This window comes from Rhinatrema bivittatum, chromosome 4 (genome assembly GCF_901001135.1).
Source record: "Rhinatrema bivittatum chromosome 4, aRhiBiv1.1, whole genome shotgun sequence".
In the NCBI taxonomy this organism is placed as follows: domain Eukaryota; kingdom Metazoa; phylum Chordata; class Amphibia; order Gymnophiona; family Rhinatrematidae; genus Rhinatrema; species Rhinatrema bivittatum.
Genome location: NC_042618.1, coordinates 239,786,304 through 239,809,943, shown reverse-complemented (window position 1 = coordinate 239,809,943; position 23,640 = coordinate 239,786,304). Strand labels below are relative to the sequence as shown.

General features: G+C 44.9%; 1 protein-coding gene across 1 annotated transcript in view; it reads right to left on the bottom strand.

Moving 5' to 3' along the window:
* The window catches only part of FKBP4 (FKBP prolyl isomerase 4), a 193,068-nt gene that overhangs the window by 69,501 nt on the left and 99,927 nt on the right, over positions 1–23,640 (bottom strand). The window contains exons 5-6 of the mRNA XM_029599954.1: positions 8,339–8,495; positions 6,814–6,904 (exon numbers count right to left, since the gene is read on the bottom strand). Of these exons, the coding sequence (XP_029455814.1) occupies positions 6,814–6,904; positions 8,339–8,495 (248 nt within the window). The remainder of the gene's footprint in view (positions 1–6,813; positions 6,905–8,338; positions 8,496–23,640) is intronic.

Below are 23,640 nucleotides of genomic sequence, written 5' to 3'. Positions count from 1 at the left end.
GGCAGCCGCTGGTGGTGCACCGGAATCAGAGCCGTGTGTCGATGCCAACTGGTGGCGATGCTTGTGGGATCTGCCAATGTGCTTGACTCTGTCTTTCCCCGGTGCTGAGCAGAGGACCCCAATGTCTGGGAGAGCAGTGAAATCACCGAGGATCTATCACCGTTCCCGCAATCCTTTGAAGAGCTAGCGAGAGGAATGGTGAGAGGGAGCATATCAACAGGCTCCCTGCGACCACTCGTTGTCTATGGTTCTGACACAGGAGTGGAAGAAGCAGACTTTGAAGAACCGAAAAGCTTCTCCATTTTATCAAGGCACGCACAACGGCCTTTGGGAGTCATCTGGTCACACAGACGACATCTATGGATATCGTGCGAGTCCCCCAGGCAGAGGATGCAAACCTCATGCGGATCTATGATGGGTCCATGAGCACTGGGGGCACCGACGAAAACCGGTTGATGCCATAAAAATACACCCACCGTGCAGTTGATGACTGGCGGTCACTGTAAGGCGAGGAGTCGGGAATCAACCGTGAAGTTGAAAAAGGCAATAGTAACCTACAACTCTGCGGAGGCACCGACCGCAAAGTGGGACCCGACGAGGAAAAACCAGGAAAAAGACCTGATACTGTCAAGAAAAAATAAGAAACAGAGGAGCTCCACAAACCGTGAGGCAACTGCACCGTGGAAAAGAAGAGGCTGAAGGGGGACCTCACATGGACACGCAGATAGCAGCATGCTGGGCATGTTCAGTGTGCTGGTCAAAGCTTCTAGAAACTTTGACAAAAGTTTTCCGTGTCAGGTCCCATCAGATGACGGCATGTGACAACTACCATCCTGCTTGTCCTAGGAGAACTGAAAAGTCTTGCGACAGCGGGATCCAACGTGACAGCAGACAGCAATGAAGTGGTCCCGTGTGTCTCCTCACTCACGGTACTTCCTCCAGGGTTGATGCCTTCAGACAAAGAACCTGCAAATAGCGCCACATCATCGGGCGAATTGTGTTCATCAACCGACGCACTTGGGACATCAACTTCCTTATCCACATGGGCGGGAGGAAAACATTGCCCTGCTTGGTGCCAAACCGGACTCCCAGATATTCCAAGGACTGGGAGGATTTGAAGCTGCTTTTGTCCATGTATACGACAACCAACTTCCTGAGGCAGGGAGGTCACCCGGAGACTCTCTTCCACGGCTTCACCTGGATCATCCAGTCGTCCAAGTACAGGTGTACCAGGATTTCCTCTTTACTCAGTGCTGCCGCTAGGACCACCATAACCTTGGAAAATGTTCTGGGGCAGTGGCCAGCCCAAACAGCAGCGCCCGGAACTGATAATGGCGGTCCAGTACAAAAAAGTGTAGAAAACACTGATGTTCTTGCTGGATTGGAATATGAAGGTAGGCCTTGGAAAGGTCCAGGGAGGTTATGAACTCCCAGTTTTACAGTCATTATCATGAAGTGCAGAATTTCCATGCGGAAATGAATTACTTGTAGATGTCAGCTGACACTCTTGAGGTCCAGGATGGGGCAAAAGGAACCCTCCTTTTTGGGTATGATGAGATAGATGGAATAACACCCCATATCTTCCTGGTGCGCTGGTACTGGAATTATAGCCCTCAAACTGAGGAGCCTTACCAAGGTAGACTCCACTGTCTGTTCTTGTGCTGGGAGTGGTAAGGAGACATCATGGACATGTCCCAAGGAGAGTAGCGAAACTCTAGTGCGTATCTTTCTCGTATGACATCCAGTACCCACTTGTCCGAAGCAATCTCAACCCATCGCTGGTAAAAGAGGGACAGCCAACCTCCTATCTCCTTGTTCCGAGGTTGGGTCGGCAAACTTCACTTGAGGATTCAGGATCAACTTGAACCCAACCTGCCCCTCTCTTGGATTGTTGAATCCGAAAGGACTGAGACCTCCCAAAGGATCGAGACCTCTGAAATGTCGAGTATCTGTAGGGCCAAAAGTGTTGGGAGCTCCCGGATCGACCCCTCATGGGTGAGGGGTGCTGTAACTGCTTTCTCTTATCTTCTGGTAGTTGTGGCACTGGAAATTCACCCCATTTCCTATCCAGCTTTTCCAATTTGTTTCCAAAGAGAAGTGATCCCTTAAAGGGCATTTTTGTGAGGTTTACCTTAGAGCAGGAATGGGCAATTCCGGTCCTCGAGGGCCGCAAACCAGTCGAGTTTTCAGGATACCCCTAATGAATATGCATAAAAGAGATTTGCATACAGCTGAGGCAGAGTGCATACAAATCTCTTTCATGCATATTCATTAGGGATATCCTGAAAACCTGACTGGTTTGTGGCCCTCGAGGACCGGAATTGCCCACTCCTGCCTTAGAGGCTGTGTCAGCTGACCAATTTTGCAGCCATAGCTGTCTTCTGGCTGCTACCACTAAGGCCACTCCTCTGGTCGAGGTATGGACTAGGTCAGAGCCTGCATCAGATAAAAGGGCTACCAGGGCACAACAAGAAGCAATCTGTAAGGTCATTGCTGTCGCATCAAAGGCTTGTTTAAGGATGGACTCCATCCGACTATTATGCACATCCTTCAAGGCCGCTTCTCTCTCCACTGGGATAATTGTTCATTTCGAGATGGCGCACACCAGCACATCCACCTTAGGGAAATGCAAATGCTCTTTCACTGCCGGATCCAGCAAATATAGAGCTTCTAATGCTTGTCTCCCCTTTAAAACTTGCTTCTGGGGTGTCCCAGTCCAAGTCAATCAACTCCAGGATGGCTTCCAGTACTGGAAAGTAGCAAGAGGCTTTCCATAGGGAAATCAGAACGGTTCCGTCATAGAGTCCACCCCAGGAACTCCCAGCATCTACGAAGTCTTCCAAGGAATCTGGATCCTCCTTCGTGTCGTCCGGGTCCCTGCCAGGGATACCCTTGGTGAGGCGAGGCATGCCTCGTGGTCTGCCAATAGAAGTGGGAGAGGGAGGGCTTACCAGTTGAGGTTCCATCCGGACAGGAGCCAGGAAGGTAGCAGATTGTGCCTGTATGAAGGTTTGAGGCCCCTGGAAAAAATTCCAAGAGAAGGCAGCCGGGTTCATGCCTAGCCCAGGAAGTACTGGGGTAGGTGCTACTGAGTTTCCCTCTCCCATGGATAACCCAGTCCTGAGGATACTCAGATCTGGAGTATTTTCAGTTAAGGCTGTGGTTAACCCATCATCTGAATGGGAGGAGCCAAGGCTTAGCAAAGTCCGAGGAAGCCTTAATACGACAAGCAGCACAGAGAGTAAGGCGCTTAGGTTTCTTGTTGCTGGTGCCATTGACAGCGGTAACTGTGCGTTCCAATCGGGCCGTGCTTAAAAAATGATATGTGCACAAATTTAGAGCGACTAGACAGGGTGTGGCGAGGCACCTGCTCTGTCCATGCACTCAGATTTTTCTGAATGCGCTTACGACGTGCGTGTAGGTACACGTTGACTTTACGCGCACAGCACATGCACTTTCAGAGTTGTGTGTGTAAGTACACCTGACTTTACGCACACGGCCAACGCACTGTGTGTACTGACGTCCTACGTAGGGCCATACATGAGGCAGACCACATGGTGTGCCTAATGCGGGGCCTAGCCCACCGGGGGCTGCTCAACCCGCTCAAAAACCCAATTGCTCTTACCTCCTACAGAAATGGGAACGATGTCAGTACAGCGTGCCGCGCACGAGACCAGAGGAAACCCACCGGAAATCCCTCCAATCATCTCTGGAATGATAAATCTCCTTTTCTTTTTTTTTTTTTTTACTTACCTGGGCTCAGCACTTACTGGCTGAGTACAGAGAGAGTCTCCAGCTGCGGGGGGAGAGGGCTTTGGCCGTCACCACAGCACTCTGCTTCTTGCACCCACTGCCTTTCAACTGTTTCAACAGCAAAGTCCATGCCGGAACCGGCTACTGGACCAAGGCACACCTCTGAGGGATCTCGGAAATCACCTCAGGAATTCTCAACTGGGGGAGGGACCTTTAGGCATCACCGGAGGAAAGTGGGGCTTCTAAAGGATACAAAGATCCCGATAGGGAAAGCACATCCACATCTGCTAGGAGACGGAGAGATACTGAAGGGCTGAGGTCACTGCAGGAGTGTATCTAGAGTGACATCAGCTTTGAAACCTGACTCCGTCTCCATCTGCTAGCAGGGGAGCATATAACCCACTGGTACTGAGTCCATCTGGCTACGCACTAGGAAAACATTCTATAGAAGCTGATGAACAAGACATGCCAACTCCTTTGAGGCAATTAATTACCTAAGGAGGCCTATTAATGGTATCCTGGACTCACCCTCAAACTCCAAATTAAAAGAAATGGCCTCAATCATTGCTTGAACAGTAGGAAAGGAGATGTCCTGGGAGAGTGGAGGGAATCTATTATTCCTATTCTGTAGAAGGAAGGAGTAAGAGGAGATATTAAGAGAACATTCCCCTTCAGATCAGATTCCTCAGGCCTGAAAACTAAACTCTAGGACTCCTCAGATTCAGTGATAACAACCAGAAATTACATCTGTGGTGGCACAAACTCTATAGTTATAGTTCAGCAGGCTACCTAGATGGACTGTCTAGGCATTGGGGTCAAATGAAACTGGGCAAAAAAGAGGTCTCCTTCTCTGAAGCTGTCCAGTTTCTGTGTGGTACAAATGGCAACAATATTGAGTCTCACTGCTGATTTTGGTGCTGATCTGCTCAGTGCCAAAGCCAAGACTTTGAAGATTGGTACAGTTGGCACCCAGACTGTCCTAAGTGAAGTGCTTAATGTCAGCAACTTCACATATGAGGTGCCAATTTAGAACTTCAAGGATCCTCAAAGATAATTAAAGCTAAACCTAGAGGGGCCTCAGTAGGAGAGGACAAATCCTCCCAAGTAACCAAAAAGGAACTAGTGGTCTAGACTCTTGGAGCCCAAGGCAAGCAAGCCTGCCAACATAGCCACTTGAGAAGAAAGACGGCATACGCTGAAATCTTTGCTCTCATGTTCCTGCACTGAATGAGAACAATATTTTCACTTGATGCTGATTCTTCTTGGATCTGAACTCAGCTCTGAGGAAACACTCAGGAAATGCCAAGCAGCAAAAGAGAAAGCAATAACAGTTTCCTTCAATGAAGGATTACCGGCAGTCAGTGCTAGCGTAGATACAGTGGACTGCCTTGGCAGAAATGTCCTTTTAATTTCAACCTCTCAAGTTTGATGGCCTTGGGTGACATCTGAGTAGATGCCACAACCAAAGACAACATGCTCTTGATCTAGACAATATATGTAAATCTTGCAATGATGAAATGGCCTTCTTGAAATTACAGCAATGCTTGAAACTTCAGCGACTAGGAAAACAGACAACCAAGTCAAAGAATGAAATCTTGTTGGAAAAAAGTGCTGCTTGAGGCTTTAACTAGGACACACCAAGGGAAAGTGCCAAGCAACTGCAGCACAAAAACACTGTAATTTAGAAATGCTGCAAAAGACTAAGGAGAAAACAATTGGGAATCTCATGTTTGGATCTCCTCAGCTGGCTCCACCGAGTGGATCCACACATGAGAGAAAAAACATTTCTCTGGGGAACATAACAGAGCTCTATGAGTTGGCCTATGAGCAGGAAACTACAGAGTGATCCTCTTTTTTTTTTTTAATGTTGACTGTCTAGTTCTCTGTTATCTTGTGTGAGCAGGAAACTCCATATATGTTCAAAAAAGCCTTCAAGCCTCTCTCTTCTATGTCGATGCCATTGGATCATGTCACGCACGTGTGTAGTTCATCAGAAAATACAATGTGCATGATATAATATATAGCACATCAACTTTACTAAGATCAATTCAAATGTATTCTTGCATTTTTTAATATGAAAAGCTGATAATCTCATGACTTTCATTAAAAATAGAAGCTAGAACTTGCTGCCAAATTGAATGCAAACTGCCCAATTCCATAGTAGTCGGTCATCAACAGGTTAAGGATTATTTTGCCTACTCAGTTTCTACAAGGATGACGTCAACAGTAACTATCTTTAGTCATTATCCTGTATTGCCTTCATACTATGATAAAGACTCCCTTTTTTTTTTTTGTATATAAGATACAGACTGCTGCTTTTATTTTAGTTTTTTTGTTTGTTTGTTTTTTTATATAAAGGGATGTACACAAATATAGTCAATCCAATCCAAGGGCCTTATACAGGCTTGGTTTTCAGTATGATTTGGTTATTTAAATTGGAACTTTGCATGTATGTCACAAATTTTCTGAAAGCTATACTTGTGTGCAGTCCTTAAGAATCAAAATGAACAACCTAATAAAAAAATATCAACAAGAGATTAACACAAATCAAAACTAAAAGTTTAAAATCACTCTTTGAACAGGCATATGCAATATGAAGGCACTTTGGATTCATTCAATTTGACATCAAGTTCTAATTTCTATTTTTAATGTAAGTCATGAGATTATCAGCTTTTCATATTCAAATATGTTATGATCATGGCAGAAATGTTGATGTTTGTATATGTATTTGTATTTAATTGTAAGTCACCTAGAGTTATGGTGTAGGTGGCATATAAATATTTAAAATAAAGACACATAACAAATGGCTGCAACAAAAAAATTCAACTTGTGAAGTATGTTACTGCATTATATTCATTCTCAGTTACCTAGAAGGATAATAAACTTCCCACAGTTTTTCTATTTTCTGCATTAACATAACATTCATTTGAAAACAAAGTCTCTACTAAGCAAATCAATTTCTTTCCCTGTTTGTACAAAAGGTCCTCCAACTACCCATGCTTTGAGATCAGCAAGATCCATAGGTATGGCTGTTCTACACCACTACTTCTCCTTGCTTACCTTTTCAAAGCTTTTGAGTTTTACTTCATAACGCAGCTCGGCATTTGGAGGGATCTGAAACTTCTCATTCCCAGCAGTTCCAAAACCATACCTAGAACACAAAATGTCTTTTTAGAACACCGCCAGCATGGCTCCTTTTCAACAGGAAAGCAGAAGGCATCCTAAAATAGATTCATTTATGGCATACTTAATCTGAAACAAGATCTTCAAGTACCTCCAAAGGCTGGGGTTATCACCTATGCCTATTTACACTCTGCCCTTCCTCTACAAGCAGCTCCTAATTCATTTTGGTAATTGTATGATGTTCCCCAACTTAAATGAGAGAATCTGGCATGCAGGATGCCATGTTCACTGGAGCCTGATCTCTTTAAAATAATTCAGTGGAGCATTATCTCCAAATAATAATGTTAACTGTAATGCCAGTATTACCATTTTTGTAGACACCTAGCCAAAGGTTTTGCCACCCCTCCATTTAAAAATCTTCATGCAAATCATACAAATAACTTCCTAGCTTCAATACTAATTGTATGGTTAGCATGTTAACATTTAACTTGTACTTATGAAAATATTGGAATATATTAAATTTTGAAATAGGATTTTGGAGACAATATTTGAATATTGTTCCATTTCATCATTTTTTGAGACTATGGCCTGGATTCTCCATTCTCACACAGAATGGTGAATCCAGCGGTAACGGGGGCGGGGAGGCGAAGGGGGCGAGCCTGTGAAAGCCGGCAGCCATCGCACCACTGCGATGTTATCGCTGCCGGCTTTCGCACCCAATAGCGCCACCGTGAAAGGTGGCGCTATTGGGTGTGCTACTGACAACAATAACGTAACTTACCTTATCGCCGCCAGCGAAGACATCACAGCGTCCGCCTCCTCGCCACCCCGATTCCTCCCCTCCCCGACTCCGCCCCTGGCAAGCTATCGCACGCGAAAAGGGACTTTTTATGTGGATAGGCTTGGAAAATGACCCCCTATATTTGCAATATTCTACCATTTCATCAGTTTTCTTTTTCTCTGCCTACCCTTGAATTCCAGGTCCTGTTAATATTATCTTTATCCCTCCCAAGTCCAAAGCACACCTAGATACTCTTATGCCTTTGTCCAAAGTGCATGTAAGGTATTCCTATGCCATTCACTCTTCAGGCCCTCTTAATGAATACTGCACTAGTTCAAACTTCAGAACTAAACAGCAGTGTTTTTAGAATGCACCATCAACTATGCAGCTGTAGTATACCACACTGCTACTAACACATTAAGACCAAACCTTTATGTTTTGAGTAATCTTGCTTCAGATCCTCATACTTTATATGAGTTATCAGTTATAGCTGTCTGCCCTCAAATTATTTATCAACTAAAGAAAATGTTCTTGAGAATCTGAGACTCAAATGACCTGTGTGAATGTCAAAACTGCTATAACTACAAACTGAATGGAAAAAGTTCCACAAGATTCAGAACAATCCATAAAACAAAGTTCTGGATTTCAAATAGAAGCACTTGTAACTTGAAAAGGACTTACATGGGCTTGAGGTGAACCATGCATTCTTCACCTTTCTCCATTTGTTGTAAGGCTCTCTCCAGACCAGGAGGAATGTTCTGGCTTTCTCCTTCCCCAATCTCAAAACGCAAATCACGTTCATCAAAAATTCGGTCTCCATAGTGACCTTCTAAGTGAACTGTAGTGCAAATTTAAATATATTAGGTGCCAAAACGGGAAGAATGAATGTAAAGCAATTTTATGCTTTCAAATGATGGTACTTGGCAAAACCTAAAGAAAATGGAGGAATCTGGCAAACATCATTTATTAAAACGTTCCTTCTGGGTTTTAAGAAGCAATAAGAATTCAAGTCTATTATCCAGCTAAGAAAACTGGGTCAAAACCTTTTAATATTTGCTGGTTTTACAGTTAAAAGTACTGAATCTAGAAAACCCCACCTACCAATTTTAATAATCAGAAACACAATTGTTTATTTTATGATGTCCTATATTATGTTTTATTGCTAATTTTTAAAGTTGTTGTTCAACGCTCTGAACATTCTACGAAAGAGCGATTTAAAAGATTGAAATATAGCCTCTGCTTCGTGCCTTGTGCTTATGCTCCACCCCAGGTTTTGGGGACAGCACCATCAAGCTACCAGGAGTCAAAGTTTCAGGCTTTACAAACTGGCAGACTAAGAAAGCATGATAGCAATTACCTTGATTAAGCTGTGCAACAAGTAATAAAATGTGTTTAGTTTAATCTAGTCTCAAGTCTCTATCCAGATTCTGAAAAACACTGTGACATCATATATCATGTGGTGCATGAGATCAGCAGCCAGGAAGTGCCAGCCCATGTGTTTTTAAAATGCTTATTGTAGTCAGCAGCTGCAGAATGGGCTCCCGCTGCTCAGTTAGATTATCTGAAAGAGGCAGGGGGCCAGATGCTGGGGAAGAAAGAAACAGAGAATTAGTGAAAGCAAGGGATAAGAATGGGAAAGGCACAGAGATGAGAAGATGGAGGAATAGGAAACAAAGAAAGGACTGGAAGGGAGGAAGAGAGTTGAAAACTATGAAGACTGAGAAGAAATGCTAATGAGTGGGAGGAGAAATGGAACCTGATAAGGGAATGATGGCAGGAGTGAGAGAGAAAGGAAGAGGAAGAGCTGGGGTCTCTGATAGTGGCAGCGACAGAATTAAAGTAACAACTTAACCATTGTCTTACTATCCCCTACATATCTTAAGAATAATCAGAACTACTGTATTATTCTTCTGATGCCATATTATTCTAAGAAAATGAAAAAATATATCTTGAGCATTTTGATACTTAGAAACGAACAGTTTCAAACAGAATGCATCAAAATTCCCATTTTTCCTTCCCTCTTTACATCTCTAGTTGCCTCTCCCACTTAACTGTGTTCTCAGAAATGCCTCCTATTGCATGCAAGGTAAAATACATTACTGTAGAATTTCACACGATTACCCGCAGAGAAGATGGGCTTTTTTAAAATTGCCTATTTTAGTAGAGAGAATGCTATTTTACACACAAAAAATGGCTTTCATTTTTGCCTTCTAAATGCTTACATAAGAACCCAGCTAGAAAGAGGAATATGGGGAACTAATAGAGAAATTACTTACCTGATAATTTTGTTTTCCTTAGTGTAGACAGATGGACTCAGGACCAATGGTTTATGCTCCCCTGCCAGCAGATGGAGTCAGGTTTCAAAGCTGATGTCACTCTAAATATACCACTGCAGTGACCTCAGCCCTTCAGTTTTCTCTTCAAACGTTACTGTAGACATACTATCGAAAAAATGTTATTAAAAACTTGATCAAAACTTGATTAAAAATGAATAACTGTACTGGGCCATTACCGTACCATCTCTGGTTGAAGACCTCTTCGGTGTACCTCACGCTGTGGACCTCTACTGTACCATCTCTAGTGGGAAATCCTCACCGGTGTACCCCGTGCCTCGGGCCATTACCGTATCATCTCTGAGTGAGGAACCCCTTCGGTGTACCCTGCGCTGCAGGCCACTACCGCATCATCGCTACGAAGAAACCTCATCGCTGTACCCCGCTTTGCCGTCCATTACATTTTAATAATCAGAAACACTATTGTTTATTTTATGATGCCCTATATTATGTTTTATTGCTAATTTTTAAAGTTGTTGTTCAACACTCTGAACATTCTATGAAAGAGCGATTTGAAAGATTGAAATATAGCCTCTGCTTCGTGCCTTGTACTCAAACAAACAAACACACTGAACCCCAGTAAGATTACAGATGCCTGATCTAGGGACCTGATGACAGCTTACCCGTAATCCCTTGGAATCGATATCCACTCCATGGGCGAATCCTTGGCACTGTTCTTGGGCAGCTGTGGGCAGGATGCTGAGTCTATCTACACTAAAGAAAACAAAATTATCAGGTAAGTAATTTCTCCATTTCTTAGCGTCTAGCCAGATGGACTCAGGACCTATGAGATGTAAAAAAGCTGCTCCCAATCAGGGCAGGAGGCTGCCCGCGGTCCGGTTAACACCACTCTTGCAAAGGCTGTGTCCTCCCGGGCCTGAACGTCCAGGCGATAGAACCTGGAGAAGGTGTGCAAAGAGGACCACATCGCCGCTCGGCAGATGTCGATGGGAGACAGCAGTCCAGCTTCCGCACATGAGACTGCCTGAGCTCTAGTGGTATGAGCTTTAACTTGAAAGGGTAATGGCTTTCCTGCCTCCACACAGGCTCCTGTGACCACTCCTTAATCCAGCAAGCTTTGGTAGCCTGCAAAGCTAGTTCACCATGCCTCCTTCCACTGTGAAGGACAAACAGGCGGTCCGTCTTTCGGACTGGTTCTGAAACTTCCAGATACCGTACCAAAAGCCTACTGACATTAAAATGGCGGAGCAGGCAGTATTTTTCCGCTTCATTGTACTTATCAAGGAGATGGCAATGAAATGGACTGATTCAAATGAAACTCCTAGACTGTCTTGGGCAAGAAGGATGGAACGGTACGAAGCTGTAACTCTCCTGAAGTCATGCGGAGGAACAGTTCCCAACACGACAATGCCTGTAATTCACAGATGTGACGTACCGAGCATAGAGCCACCAGGAACACCATTTTCAGGGTTAAGAAACACAAGAAAAGACTGTGCAGCGGCCGAAAGGAGGGCCCTGCCAAAAACAATACTAAATTAAGATTCCACGAGGGAACCGACCACCATAGGGGTGGCCGGAGCTGCTTCACCCCTTTCAGAAAATGGGCCATGTCCAGATGAGCCGACAAGCGGTTTCCATTCACCTCACCCCTGAAACAGGAGAGAGCCGCTACTTGGACCTTCAAGGAGTTAAGAGTCAAACCTTTATTCAAGCCGTCCTGCAAAAATTCCAAAATTAGTGGGATTTTGACCATCCGAGGGGCAACACTGCATTCCTCGCACCAGGCCTCAAATACTCTCCAGACTCGCACATATGCTAGGGATGTAGAGAATTTCCGCACGCGGAGTAATTTGGCAATTACTGCTGCTGAATATCCTCGCTTCATCAGGCGAGCCCTCTCAAAGGCCAGATTGTAAGACAGAATAAAGATGGATCCTTGTGAAGGAACGATCCCTGCTGTAGCAGGACCCTGTGCAGTGGGAGGCACAGGGGGGTCTCCACCAGGAGTCTCTGCATGTCCATATACCACGGATGCCTGAGCCAATCTTCAGCAACTAGTAGGAATAATTCTCTCTGGCACTCGATTCTGCGAATGACCCTGCCCATGAGGGGCCACGAAGGGAAAGCATATAGCGCTCCTCTTCCGGCCAGGTCTGAACGAGAGCTTCAATCCCCAGGGTCAACTGATCTCTTCTGCAACTGAAGAATCGGGGAACCTTAGCATTGTGAGGTGCGGCCAGCAGGTCGAAGGACAGAAGACCCCAGCGATCTACTACCAACAATGCCCACTCTCCTGGATCCAGACTCTCCCTGCTTAGAAAGTCTGCTCTGACATTGTCTTTTTCTTTAAGGCCGCTCCTCCTTCCACTGGGATAGTTGTTTGCTTAGAGATGGCACACGCCAGCGCAGCCACTTTAGGGAAACGCAAACGTTCTCTCGCTGCTGGATCCAGTGGGTATAGAACTTCTAACACTCATCCACCTTTAAAACTTGCTTCTGGTCAATCAACCCCTTGGAAGGCTTCCAGTACTGGAAAGTAGCAAGAGACTTTCCCTAGGTAAATCAGAATGGGATTCTTCTTTGGTTCCGTCAGAGTCTGCCCCAGGAACTCCCAGCATCTTCAGGGTCTGGGAAACCAGGGCCGGCAATTCGTCTCTATGGAAAAACCATAACATGGTCCAATACGGTTCTAAACCAGGGGGATTTCACCATCTTCCAAGGAATCTGGATCCTCTTCTTCGTCCATGCCATCCGGGTCCCTGCCAGGGATACCCTTGGTAAATTGAGGAATGCTTCGAGGTCTGCCAATAGGACTGGGAGAAGATCGGCTTACCGGTTGAGGTTCCGTCCGGACAGGGGCGAGTGAGGCAGCAGACTGCACCTGTACAAAGGCTTGAAGGCCTTGAAAGAATTCCACCCAAGAGAAGGCAGCCAGGTCCATGCCTAGCCAAGGAGGTACCGGGGTAGGTGCCGCTAAATTTCCCTCTCCCATGGATGAACCAGTCCCAGGGTTACTCAGATCCAAGGTACTACCGGTTAAAGCTGTGGCTGACCCATCCTCTGAATGAGAGGAGCTGGGCTTAGCAAAGTCCGGGGAGCACAACTCTCCCTGGGCTTCCTCACAGTGCTGACATAAGCAAGAATCCAGGTCAGACAGTGCAGCCCTAATGATGCAGCGCAGAGAGAAAGACGTTTATTTTTCTTTGCTGCCAGAGCCATTGGCGACAGTAACTGCATGTTCAGAAGGCTCGCACTTAAAATTTCATGCACACAGACTTTGGTCGCCTATGCAGGCCGCAGCAAAGCACACACACAGCCCGTGTGCCAGGCTTTACCTGTATTCTGCACCTAGAGATGTGCACAGATGTACACGCGCAGCGTTATGGGGGTCATTTTCAAAGGAGTTACGCATGTAAATGTGACATACTATCGTAGCAATTTTCAAAAGCTATTTACTCGAGTAAAGTGCACTTACTTGAGTAAATCCTATGGACAATTCAATGGCATATATTGTAGCAATTTTGAAAAGCCCACTTACTTGAGTAAAGTGTATTTACTCGAGCAAAAACCAGTTTTGCTCGAGTAAGTGCTTTTAAAAATCTACCCCTATGTGCACAGCGTGTGCACAGAGCTGACATACACTGCACGTACCAAAGCTCTATGGAGAGCAATACAGGCACAAAAACGCATGCAAGATGGCACCACCATGGCCTACCACGTGGTGTGTCAATCAAGTCTAAAGCGGCGCCTAGCCCCCCGAGGGGCTGCTCAACCCGCTCGGAAGCCCAGTTCCCCTTACCCCAACAGGATCAAGAACGATGTCGGTATGGCGCACCGAGCAAGGAGAGTGGAGGAAGTTTTACTGAAACCCCTCCAATGTCTCTCATTCGGAAGGAAATCCTCTTCTCTTTTTTTTTTTTTTTTTTTTAAACTTACCTGGGCTCAGCGCTTACCGGCTGAGTACAGAGACGGTCTCTGGCTGTGGGGGGCGAGGGCTTTGGAAAGGAATGAGGTTATCAAATTTGCGGATGATACAAAATTATTCAGAGTAGTTAAATCACAAGCGGATTGTGATACATTACAGGAGGACCTTGCAAGACTGGCAGATTGGGCATCCAAATGGCAGATGAAATTTAATGTGGACAAGTGCAAGGTGTTGCATATAGGGAAAAAAAATCTTTGCTGTAGTTACACGATGTTAGGTTCCATATTAGGCGTTACCACCCAGGAAAAAGATCTAGGCATCATAGTGCATAATAATAGTCGGCTCAGTGTGCTACAGCAGTCAAAAAAGCAAACAGAATGTTAGGAATTATTAGGAAGGGAATGGTTAATAAAACAGAAAATGTCATAATGCCTCTATATCGCTCCATGGTGAGACCGCACCTTGAATACTGTGTACAATTCTGGTCGACGCATCTCAAAAAAAGATATAGTTGCGATGGAGAAGGTCCAGAGAAGGGCAACCAAAATGATAAAAGGGATGGAACAGCTCCCTTATGAGGAAAGGCTGAAGAGGTTAGGACTGTTTAGCTTGGAGAAGAGGCGGCTGAGGGGGATATGATAGAGGTCTTTAAGATTATGAGAGGTCTTGAACGAGTAGATGTGAATCGGGTATTTACACTTTCGAATAATAGAAGGACTAGGGGGCATTCAATGAAGTTAGCAAGTAGCACATTTAAGACTAATCGGAGAAAATTTTTTTCACTCAACGCACAATAAAGCTCTTGAATTTGTTGCCAGAGGATGTGGTTAGTGCAGTTAGTTTAGCTGGGTTCAAAAAAGGTTTGGATAAGTTCTTGGAGGAGAAGTCCGGTAATGGCTATTAATCAAGTTTAGTTAGGGAATAGCCACTGCTATTAATTGCATCAGTAGCATGGGATCTTCTTAGTGTTTGGATAATTGCCAGGTTCTTGTGGCTTGGTTTGGCCTCTGTTGGAAACAGGATGCTGGGCTTGATGGACTCTTGGTCGGACCCAGCATGGCAATTTCTTATGTTCTTATGTTGGCTTCCTGTACCCGCTGTATTTCAGCTGATTCAGCAGCAAAGTCCTTGCTGGGAAGCGGATACCGGACCAAGGCACACCTCTGAGGGATCTCAGAAATCACCTCAGGAATTCTCAACTGGGGAAGAGACCTTTACGTATCACCGCAGGAGAGCGGGACTCAATCTTTTTTCCAATTTAAAAGTAGAATTTCTTCTTCCAAAAGGTACAGCGATCCCCATAAAGAAAGCATATCCGCATCTGCTGGAGACAGAGAAATACTGAAGGGCTGAGGTCACTGCAGGGATGTATCTAGGGTGATGTCAGCTTTGAAACCTGACTCTGTCTCCATCTGCTGGCAGGGAAGCATAAATCATTAGGTGCCGAGTCCATCTGGCTAAAAGCTAGGAAAGCCCATATTCTGGAAAAAGGCAAAAAAACTGGAAGGAATAAGTATCTGGATAAGAATTTACAGCAAAGCATTCATGGCTAATGCCCTGCCAGTCTCAGATCAGATTCATACCTTAAAGAGTAGAGAACTAATAGCTTTCTTTGAAGTAGTATGCCACAGCTATAGGGACATTAAGGACTGCTATAAATAATGGTGTTGATGCCATTCTCTAGCAACTGCCACATTCAGGCATTCATTCTCTCACTGATAGACTGAATTACAAAAATCAATCTTGGATTACCATCTTCTGTACTTTTAATTAATGCTGCCGACTGCCTTATTTCTGAGAATTGAAGAGAACACATTCTCCCAATGCTTATTGATTTGCATTGGCTTCCCATCCAACAGCATGCAATGTATAAAAATTTCCATAACCATATTCAAATTACTTTATTCAGATGTAGCACAATGGGCAAATTTGCATTTAAAAGAACATCAGCCCACACGTAACCTCAGGTCTGCACAATGAGGCATATTAGATCTTCCCTCTGTGCAGCGGGCGCAATTAGTGTCCACAAGAGAATATGCCTTTTCAATTGCACCCCTCATGTTTTAGAATTCTTTACCACAGGTCTTATGCCAAGAAGAAGGTCTTAAGGATTTTAAGATAGGCATAAAACGTTTTTGTTTAAGCAGGCCTATTATTAACTGCCTCTCTGAGATGCTGATTTTGTTTTTCTTTTTGACAGCAGATATTTTATCTGTTATACTTTTATACACTCTGTTTTATGTATTTTATTATATCTTTGTTTCTGATCTTAATTTTAGGTCATAAGTTTTATTAATTTTATCATTTTATATGTAACATTAGGTACTTCACCTAGTACTAACCACGTAAGCAATTAATAAATCTGCAATAAAGATAAAATCTGAATATTTGTTTTCATTCAGCCCAATCATGCAAAGTTTCTCTATAATCTGGAACCACTATGATTAAGACTAGTTATTTGACATGACTTTCTATATATTCAAACTTCCTAATGTTGTTCTCTGTAAGCTGTACATGTACATATAGTCATGAAACAAGAACACACAGCAAAATATATCGTGCACAAGAAAAATAAAATCGAATGTGCAAGGCCGGCGCTACCGGATGTGCAAACCATGCAATTGCTCATCTCTTACACTGTGAGATGAGCAAGTGAAGTGCTAACACCACCAGTTTTGAGTGCTGGAGGGTCCAGCTGGCACACAAGGAATTCTACAGCACTGCAAGGAATCCCATCCTTCCTCAACGAGCAAGGCACCGGGTGGCAGCAGCAGAAGTGGAATAAGAGACCTGGGGACATTGCCTGTGTAAAGGTTGCTTGTGTGTGTGAACGGGAGCCTGCCTGGAATGAATAGATGGCTGGCTGGGTAGGTTGGTTGGGTGTGAATGTGAGCCTGCCTGGGAGTGATGTGCGTGTGTGTGTGTGTGTGTGTGTGTGAATGGGAACCTGCCTGGGGGGGATAGATGTGTGTTTGAATGGGAGCCAGCATTGGCTATGTGTGTTTGTGAATGGGAGCCTGCCTTGGAGGGGGGAGGGGGATGTGAAGTTTATTCTACCCCTACCAATCCAGGACAAGCTCAGGGTAACTGGAAATCAAAAGTTTTCAGATATGAGAAGCGGATAATTCTTCCCTTCTTGTTTTAATTATTGGGTGTTTGATGTGACTATTTTAAAATATTTTATTGCTGATTGGAAATTTTAAAACTTTTTATATAAGTTCTTAATTTTTGGATATTATTCTATTTATCATCTGTTTGGCAAAATTATTTTTAATAGTATGGTTTATTATGATTGGTTTATATTTCCTGATTTTATTGTTTGATTTATAAATATTAGTGATGTTTCTATTTTTCCATTGCTTTATTGCATACAGAGTCGGACTTATTGCAGTTTCCAGTTCAGTTTCTATCTACACATTTATATTTATACTTTATGGTCTCTTTATTCTATATTTGGTGAGGGCCTGTCTGTCTGTGTTCTTCATATGTAAGCAAGGTGAGGTATTCTTCTAGCATGTATTTTCTATCAGGCCAATATAGTAAAGTGTGCTCCGGCGGAGCACACTGTTAGCCCCCGGTTGGACGCGCTATTTTTACCCCTTATACAGTAAGAGGTAATAGTGCGTGGAAACGCGCGTCCAACCCACTCGAAACTAACAGCGCCCGCAACATGCAAATGCATGTTGATGGGCCTATTAGTTATTCCCGCGCGATACAGAAAGTAAAATGTGCAGCCAAGTCGCACATTTTACTTTCAGAAATTGACGCCTGCCAAAGGCAGGAGTTAATTTCAGCTGGCACAGGGAAAGTGTACAGAAAAGCAGAAAAAACGTTTTTTCTGTACACCCTCCGACTTAATATCATAGCGATAAGTTGGAGGCCCCAAAAGTAAAAAAAAAATTTTTAATCGGCCTGCAGGTTGAAAGATGGGCGCTCTATTTTGCCAGCGTCCGTTTTCCGAGCCCGTGGCTGTCAGCGGGTTCAAGAACTGATGCCGGTAAAATTGAGCGTTGTCTGTCAAACCCGCTGACAGCCGCTGCTTCTGTCAAAAAGGAGGCGCTAGGGAAGTGTTAGTGTCCCTAGCACCTTCTTTTACCGTGGGCCCTCATTTGAATATTTTTTTTTTCTGAATCACGCGCCCAGGAGAGTGGCCTGAGCGCGTGTCGGGAGAGCGGGCACTCGCTGGCTCTCCCGCAGAGCTTTCTGTATCGGCCTGTATGTGGGAACTTAGAGCAGACTGGTTTGTTCTGCTTTCCTAATAGGAAGTGATTTAGAACCTGGTATAATGGAGAAATTACTTACATGATAATTTCATTTTCCTTAGTGTAGACAGATGGAGTCAGGACCAATGGGTTATGTGCTCCCCTGCTAGCAGATGGAGACGGAGTCAGGTTTCAAAGCTGACATCACCCTGAATATTAGGGATGTGAATCGTTTTTCTGACGAATTAAAATATCGTACGATATTTCTTAATTCGTCAAAAATTCGTGAATGATGAGAAACGATCGCATTTCCCCCGAATTCTCGTCAAAAATCGTTTTTCTGATTAGAGCGCACTAACGGGAGTCAGCGCGCACTAACTCCTGCTAAAATTTAAAGGGCCCGCGGAAGGAAGTCACCGCCAGCCCTCCCCACTGACGTCAGAAGCTCTCCACTATTTAATCCCTTAGCAGAGGTCCCTCCAACGACTTAGCAACGAGTCTGCTTCACTTGTTGGAGTCTTCTGAGTTGCGTTGGTGCCTTCCGAGTCCCGTTCCTGCACCAGCTCCCATCCTTTGGTTCCGACGGACGGATCTTCTGGCTTCTGACCTCGGACTGGCTTTCAGTGATTCCTCTGGCTTCGACCTCGCACTGACTATCGGCGACTCTCTGGCTTCTGACCTCGGACTGGCTTTCGGTGATTCTTCTGGCTTCGACCTCAGACTGGGTATCGGCAATCCTCTGGCTTTTGATCCTGAATTGATTTTGGACGACTCTTCCGACTGTGAATCCACCATCTTCACAGGGGCCCACCTAAGACCAGCCAGCCCTGCACACCCAAAGGCTCAACACCCGCGGGGGACGGGCCTGGTATTGGTATTGGATTGGTCACTGTTGGAAACAGGATGCTGGGCTTGATGGACCCTTGGTCTGACCCAGTATGGCACGTTCTTATGTCCTTAAGCTCCAGCCGGCCCCTGCGTCAGCTCGGCCTCGCTTCCCGACGGTGGGGACCTGCGGGGGTTCGCCCTCTCAGGTAGCGCTAATTCCCCCTCGGGCAAAGGGTCCTCATCCTCGTCAGTCAGCAAAACAGAGCAGCTACAAAGTTAAAAAGTGTGCAACAGGTGTGGACATTGTTAAAAAATACCATCCTAGAAACACAATCCAGATGTATGCCACACATTAAGAAAGGTGGACAGAAGGTAAAACGATTACCGGCATGGTTAAAAGGTGAGGTGAAAGAAGCTTTTTTAGCCATAAGATCTTCATTCAAAAATTGGAAGAAGGATCCAACAGAAGAAAATAGGATAATGCATAAGCATTGGCAAGTTAAATGTAAGACATTTATAAGACAGACTAAGAGAGAATTTGAAAAGAAGTTGGCCGTAGAGGCAAAAACTCACAGTAAAAACTTTTAAAAATGTATCTGAAGCAGAAAGCCTGTGAGGGAGTCACTTGGACCATTAGATGATACAGGGGTTAAAGGGGCACTTAGAGAAAATAAGGCCATCACGGAAAGATTAAATGATTTCTTTGCTTCGGTGTTTACTGAAGAAGATGTTGGGGAGATACCCGTTCCGGAGAAGGTTTTCATGGGTAATTTATTTAACAGTTTTATATACCGACCTTCATAGTAAATAACCATATCGGATCGGTAATGATTCAGATGGACTGAACCAAATCATAGTAAACCTAGAAGATGTGGTAGGCCTGACTGACAAACTGTAGTAAATCACCTGGACCAGATGGTATATGCTCCAGGGTTCTGAAGGAACTAAAAAATGAAATTTCAGATCTATTAGTAAAAAATTGTAACCTATCATTAAAATCATCCATTGTACCTGTAGACTGGAGAGTGGCTAATGTAACCCCAATATTTATAAAGGGATCCAGGGGCGATCCAGGAAACTACAGACCAGTTAGCCTGACTTCAGTGCCAGGAAAAATAGTGGAAAATGTTCTAAAGATCAAAATCACAGAACATATAGAAAGACATGGTTTAATGGAACAAAGTCAGCATGGCTTTACCCAAGGCAAGTCTTGCCTCACAAATCTCCTTCACTTTTTTTAAAGAGTTAATAACCATGTAGATAAAGGTGAACCGGTAGATGTAGTGTATTTGGATTTTCAGAAATCGTTTGACAAAGTTCCTCATGTGAGGCTTCTAGGAAAAGTAAAAGGTCATGGGATAGGTGGCGATGTCCTTTCGTGGATTACAAACTGGCCAAAAGACAGGAAACAGAGAGTAGGATTAAATGGACAATTTTCTCAGTGGAAGGGAGTGGGCAGTGAAGTGCCTCAGGGATCTGTATTGGGACCCGTACTTTTCAATATATTTATAAATGATCTGGAAAGGAATACGATGAGTGAGATAATCAAATTTGCAGATGATACAAAATTATTCGGAGTAGTTAAATCAGAAGCGGATTGTGATAAATTGCAGGAAGACCTTGTGAGACTGAAAAATAGGGCATCGAAATGGCAGATGAAATTTAATGTGGATAAATGCAAGGTGATGCATATAGGGAAAAATAACCCATGCTATAGTTACACAATGTTAGGTTCCATACTAAGAGCTACCACCCAGGAAAGAGATCTAGGCATCATAGTGGATAATACATTGAAATCATCGGCTCAGTGTGCTGCGACAGTCAAAAAAGCAAACAGAATGTTGGGAATTATTAGGAAGGGAATGGTGAATAAAACAGAAAATGTCATAATGCCTCTGTATCGCTCCATGGTGAGACCGCACCTTGAATACTATGTACAATTCTGGTCGCCGCATATCAAAAAAGATATAGTTGCAATGGAGAAGGTACAGAGAAGGGCGACCAAATTGATAAAGGGGATGGAACAGCTACCTATGAGGAAAGACTAAAGAGGTTAGGACTGTTCAGCCTGGAGAAGAGATGGCTGAGGGGGATATGATAGAGCTGTTTAAAATCATGAGAGGTCTAGAACGGTAAATGTAAATCGGTTATTTACTCTTTCGGATAATGTTAGTGTTTGTGGTAGTTGTGGGTGGATCCTTGGGCCGGTGGCAGATGACCACGCCCCCGGGGGAAGATCCCAAGATGGACCACTGGTCTGGCTCAGAGTATGGAGACAGACACACACTAGTTCTTTTATTAAACAGTATATTGAACCACCAGAGGTGGCAGTAGTGAGCTGGAAGTGCCCGGCTGGGCTGTAGTCCCTTAGATACTGGAACAGTGATCCTGAATAACTGAGCTGTAGAGAAACTGAATATAGTGAGTAGGCAGGGTATGCAGAGTTCAGGAACAGAACCTTGATGGTACACTCACACAATAGTCTCTTAGAAGCAGCCCAGGAGCTGGAATGAATTAGGCCCTCGAAGAGCGAGTACCTGGTTCTAGGGAAAGCTCTGAGAGAGAGATGGTAACTCACTGGTGTTGTAGGCAGCAATGACTTCCTGGCAGAAGTGGTATTCAGGAGCAAATCGGGGAACGTAGGCCCTCGAGGTTCCAGACTGCGATCTGAAAAGCAAAAGAGAAAGCGAGGCCCCCGAGGTAAGTCCGAGGAGGCAGAGTAGCAAGGTATGCGGAGAGCGAATCCCATCCGCCGATACCTGGAGGAAAGCCCAGTAAGCGTAACCTTCGCTAACTTGATTCGTTAGCGATTTCAGAGACCTTAAATATCCGGTGAAGATGACGTCACCTCAGGGGGATGCCCCTGAGATTCGCACCATTGCTGGTACTTGAGTCAGGGCTGCGCCGCGCGCGCCCTTAGGCTACTGGGAAACATGGCGGATTGCAGCGTCTAGCCGGTCCGAGGATGCCGGAGGGGAATGGCATGAAGACGCCGCGGCAGCCAAACTTCCAATAGGCAAAGAGGGAGTCGCCAAAGAGGTAAGGTGGGCGTAGTGGAGGCATCGGGCAGCGACGGTCGCAACAGATAATAGAAGGACTATGGACCACTCCATGAAGTTAGCATGTGGCACATTTAAAACTAATCGGAGAAAGTTCTCTCTCAATCAACACACAATTAAACTCTGGAATTTGTTGCCAGGGGATGTGGTTAGTGCAGTTAGTGTAGCTGGGTTTAAAAAAGGATTGGATAAGTTCTTGGAGGAGAAGTCCATTACCTGCTATTAATTAAGTTGACTTTGAAAATAGCCACTGCTATTACTAGCAACAGTAACATGGGGTAGACTTAGTTTTTGGGTACTCGCCAGGTTCTTATGGCCCTGATTGGCCACTGTTGGAGACAGGATGCTGGGCTTGATAGACCCTTGGTCTGACCCAGTATGGCGTGTTCTTATGTTCACTGAATCCCAGCAATATTATAGATGCCCATATTTAGGGATAGGGTGATGGCTTACCCGTAACCTCTTTGGGATCAAGATTTATGTGCGATTCCTTGGCAATGTTCATGGGCAGCTGTGGGCGGGATGCTGAGTCCATCTGTCTACACTAAGGAAAACAAAATTATCAGGTAAGTAACTTCTCCATTTGCTAGCGTGTAGCCAGATGGACTGAGGATCAATGGGATGTACAAAAGCTACTCCCAAATGGGGCGAAAAGCTGCCCATGGTCCGGTTAGCACCGCCCTCGCAAAGGCTGCGTGTTCTTGAGCTCGGACGTCCAGGTGATAGAATCTGGAGAAGGTGTGTAAGGAAGACCATGTTGCTGCTCGGCAAATGTCGACGGGAGACAGTAGCTTAGCTTTCGCCCAGGATACTGCCTGGGCCCCAGTGGAATGAGCTTTAACCTGAAGGGGTAAAGGTTTCCTGCCTCTATATAGGCTCCCATCATCACCTCATTGATGCAGCAACTCATGAAGCTGCTTCACCTTGTTTCCTTCCATCGTGAAGAACAAGCAAGCGGTCCAACTTCGCACTGGTTCTGTATGTTCTAGATACCGTATTAACAGCCTACTGACATTTAAGTGGAGTAGGAGGTGGTAGTCTTCCAAGTCTTTACGTCTTTCTAGGGACAGTAAGGTTCAGGTGAAACTCCAAGATTACCTTTGGCAAGAAGGAAGGGATGGTGCGAAACTGCAACATTCCTGGAATCAACCGGAGAAATGTCTCCCGACATGACAGTACCTGTAGTTCAGAGATGCAACGAGCCGAGCATATCACCACCAAGAATACAGTCTTCAGCATTAACAGGCATAGAGACAGAGTGTGCAGCAGCCGAAAGGAAGGGCCTGCTAAGAAGTCCAATACTAGATTGAGGTTCCATAGGGGGACTGGCCACTTTAAGGGTGGTCGGAGGTGTTTAACTCCTTTTAGGGAACGGGCAGAGTCCAGATGTGTCGACAGGCGGGCTCCGTTCACCCTGTGTTGCGAACGCGCCCAACAGGCCCTGAGGAGGGACGCAAAGGCATGGTCACATGCTCCTAGGAGAGAGTGAGCCCTAGGCCCAAGGGGCAACTCAGGGAGGAGCCCCAAGATGGGAGTGGTGCAGAGTGATTGGAGAAGAGCAGTGGTGGTCCCGCTTCACAAGAGTGGGAACAGAGAAGAGGCTGGTAACTACAGACCGGTCAGCCTCACCTCAGTGGTGGCAAAAGTAATGGAATCACTGTTATCAATAGTGAAC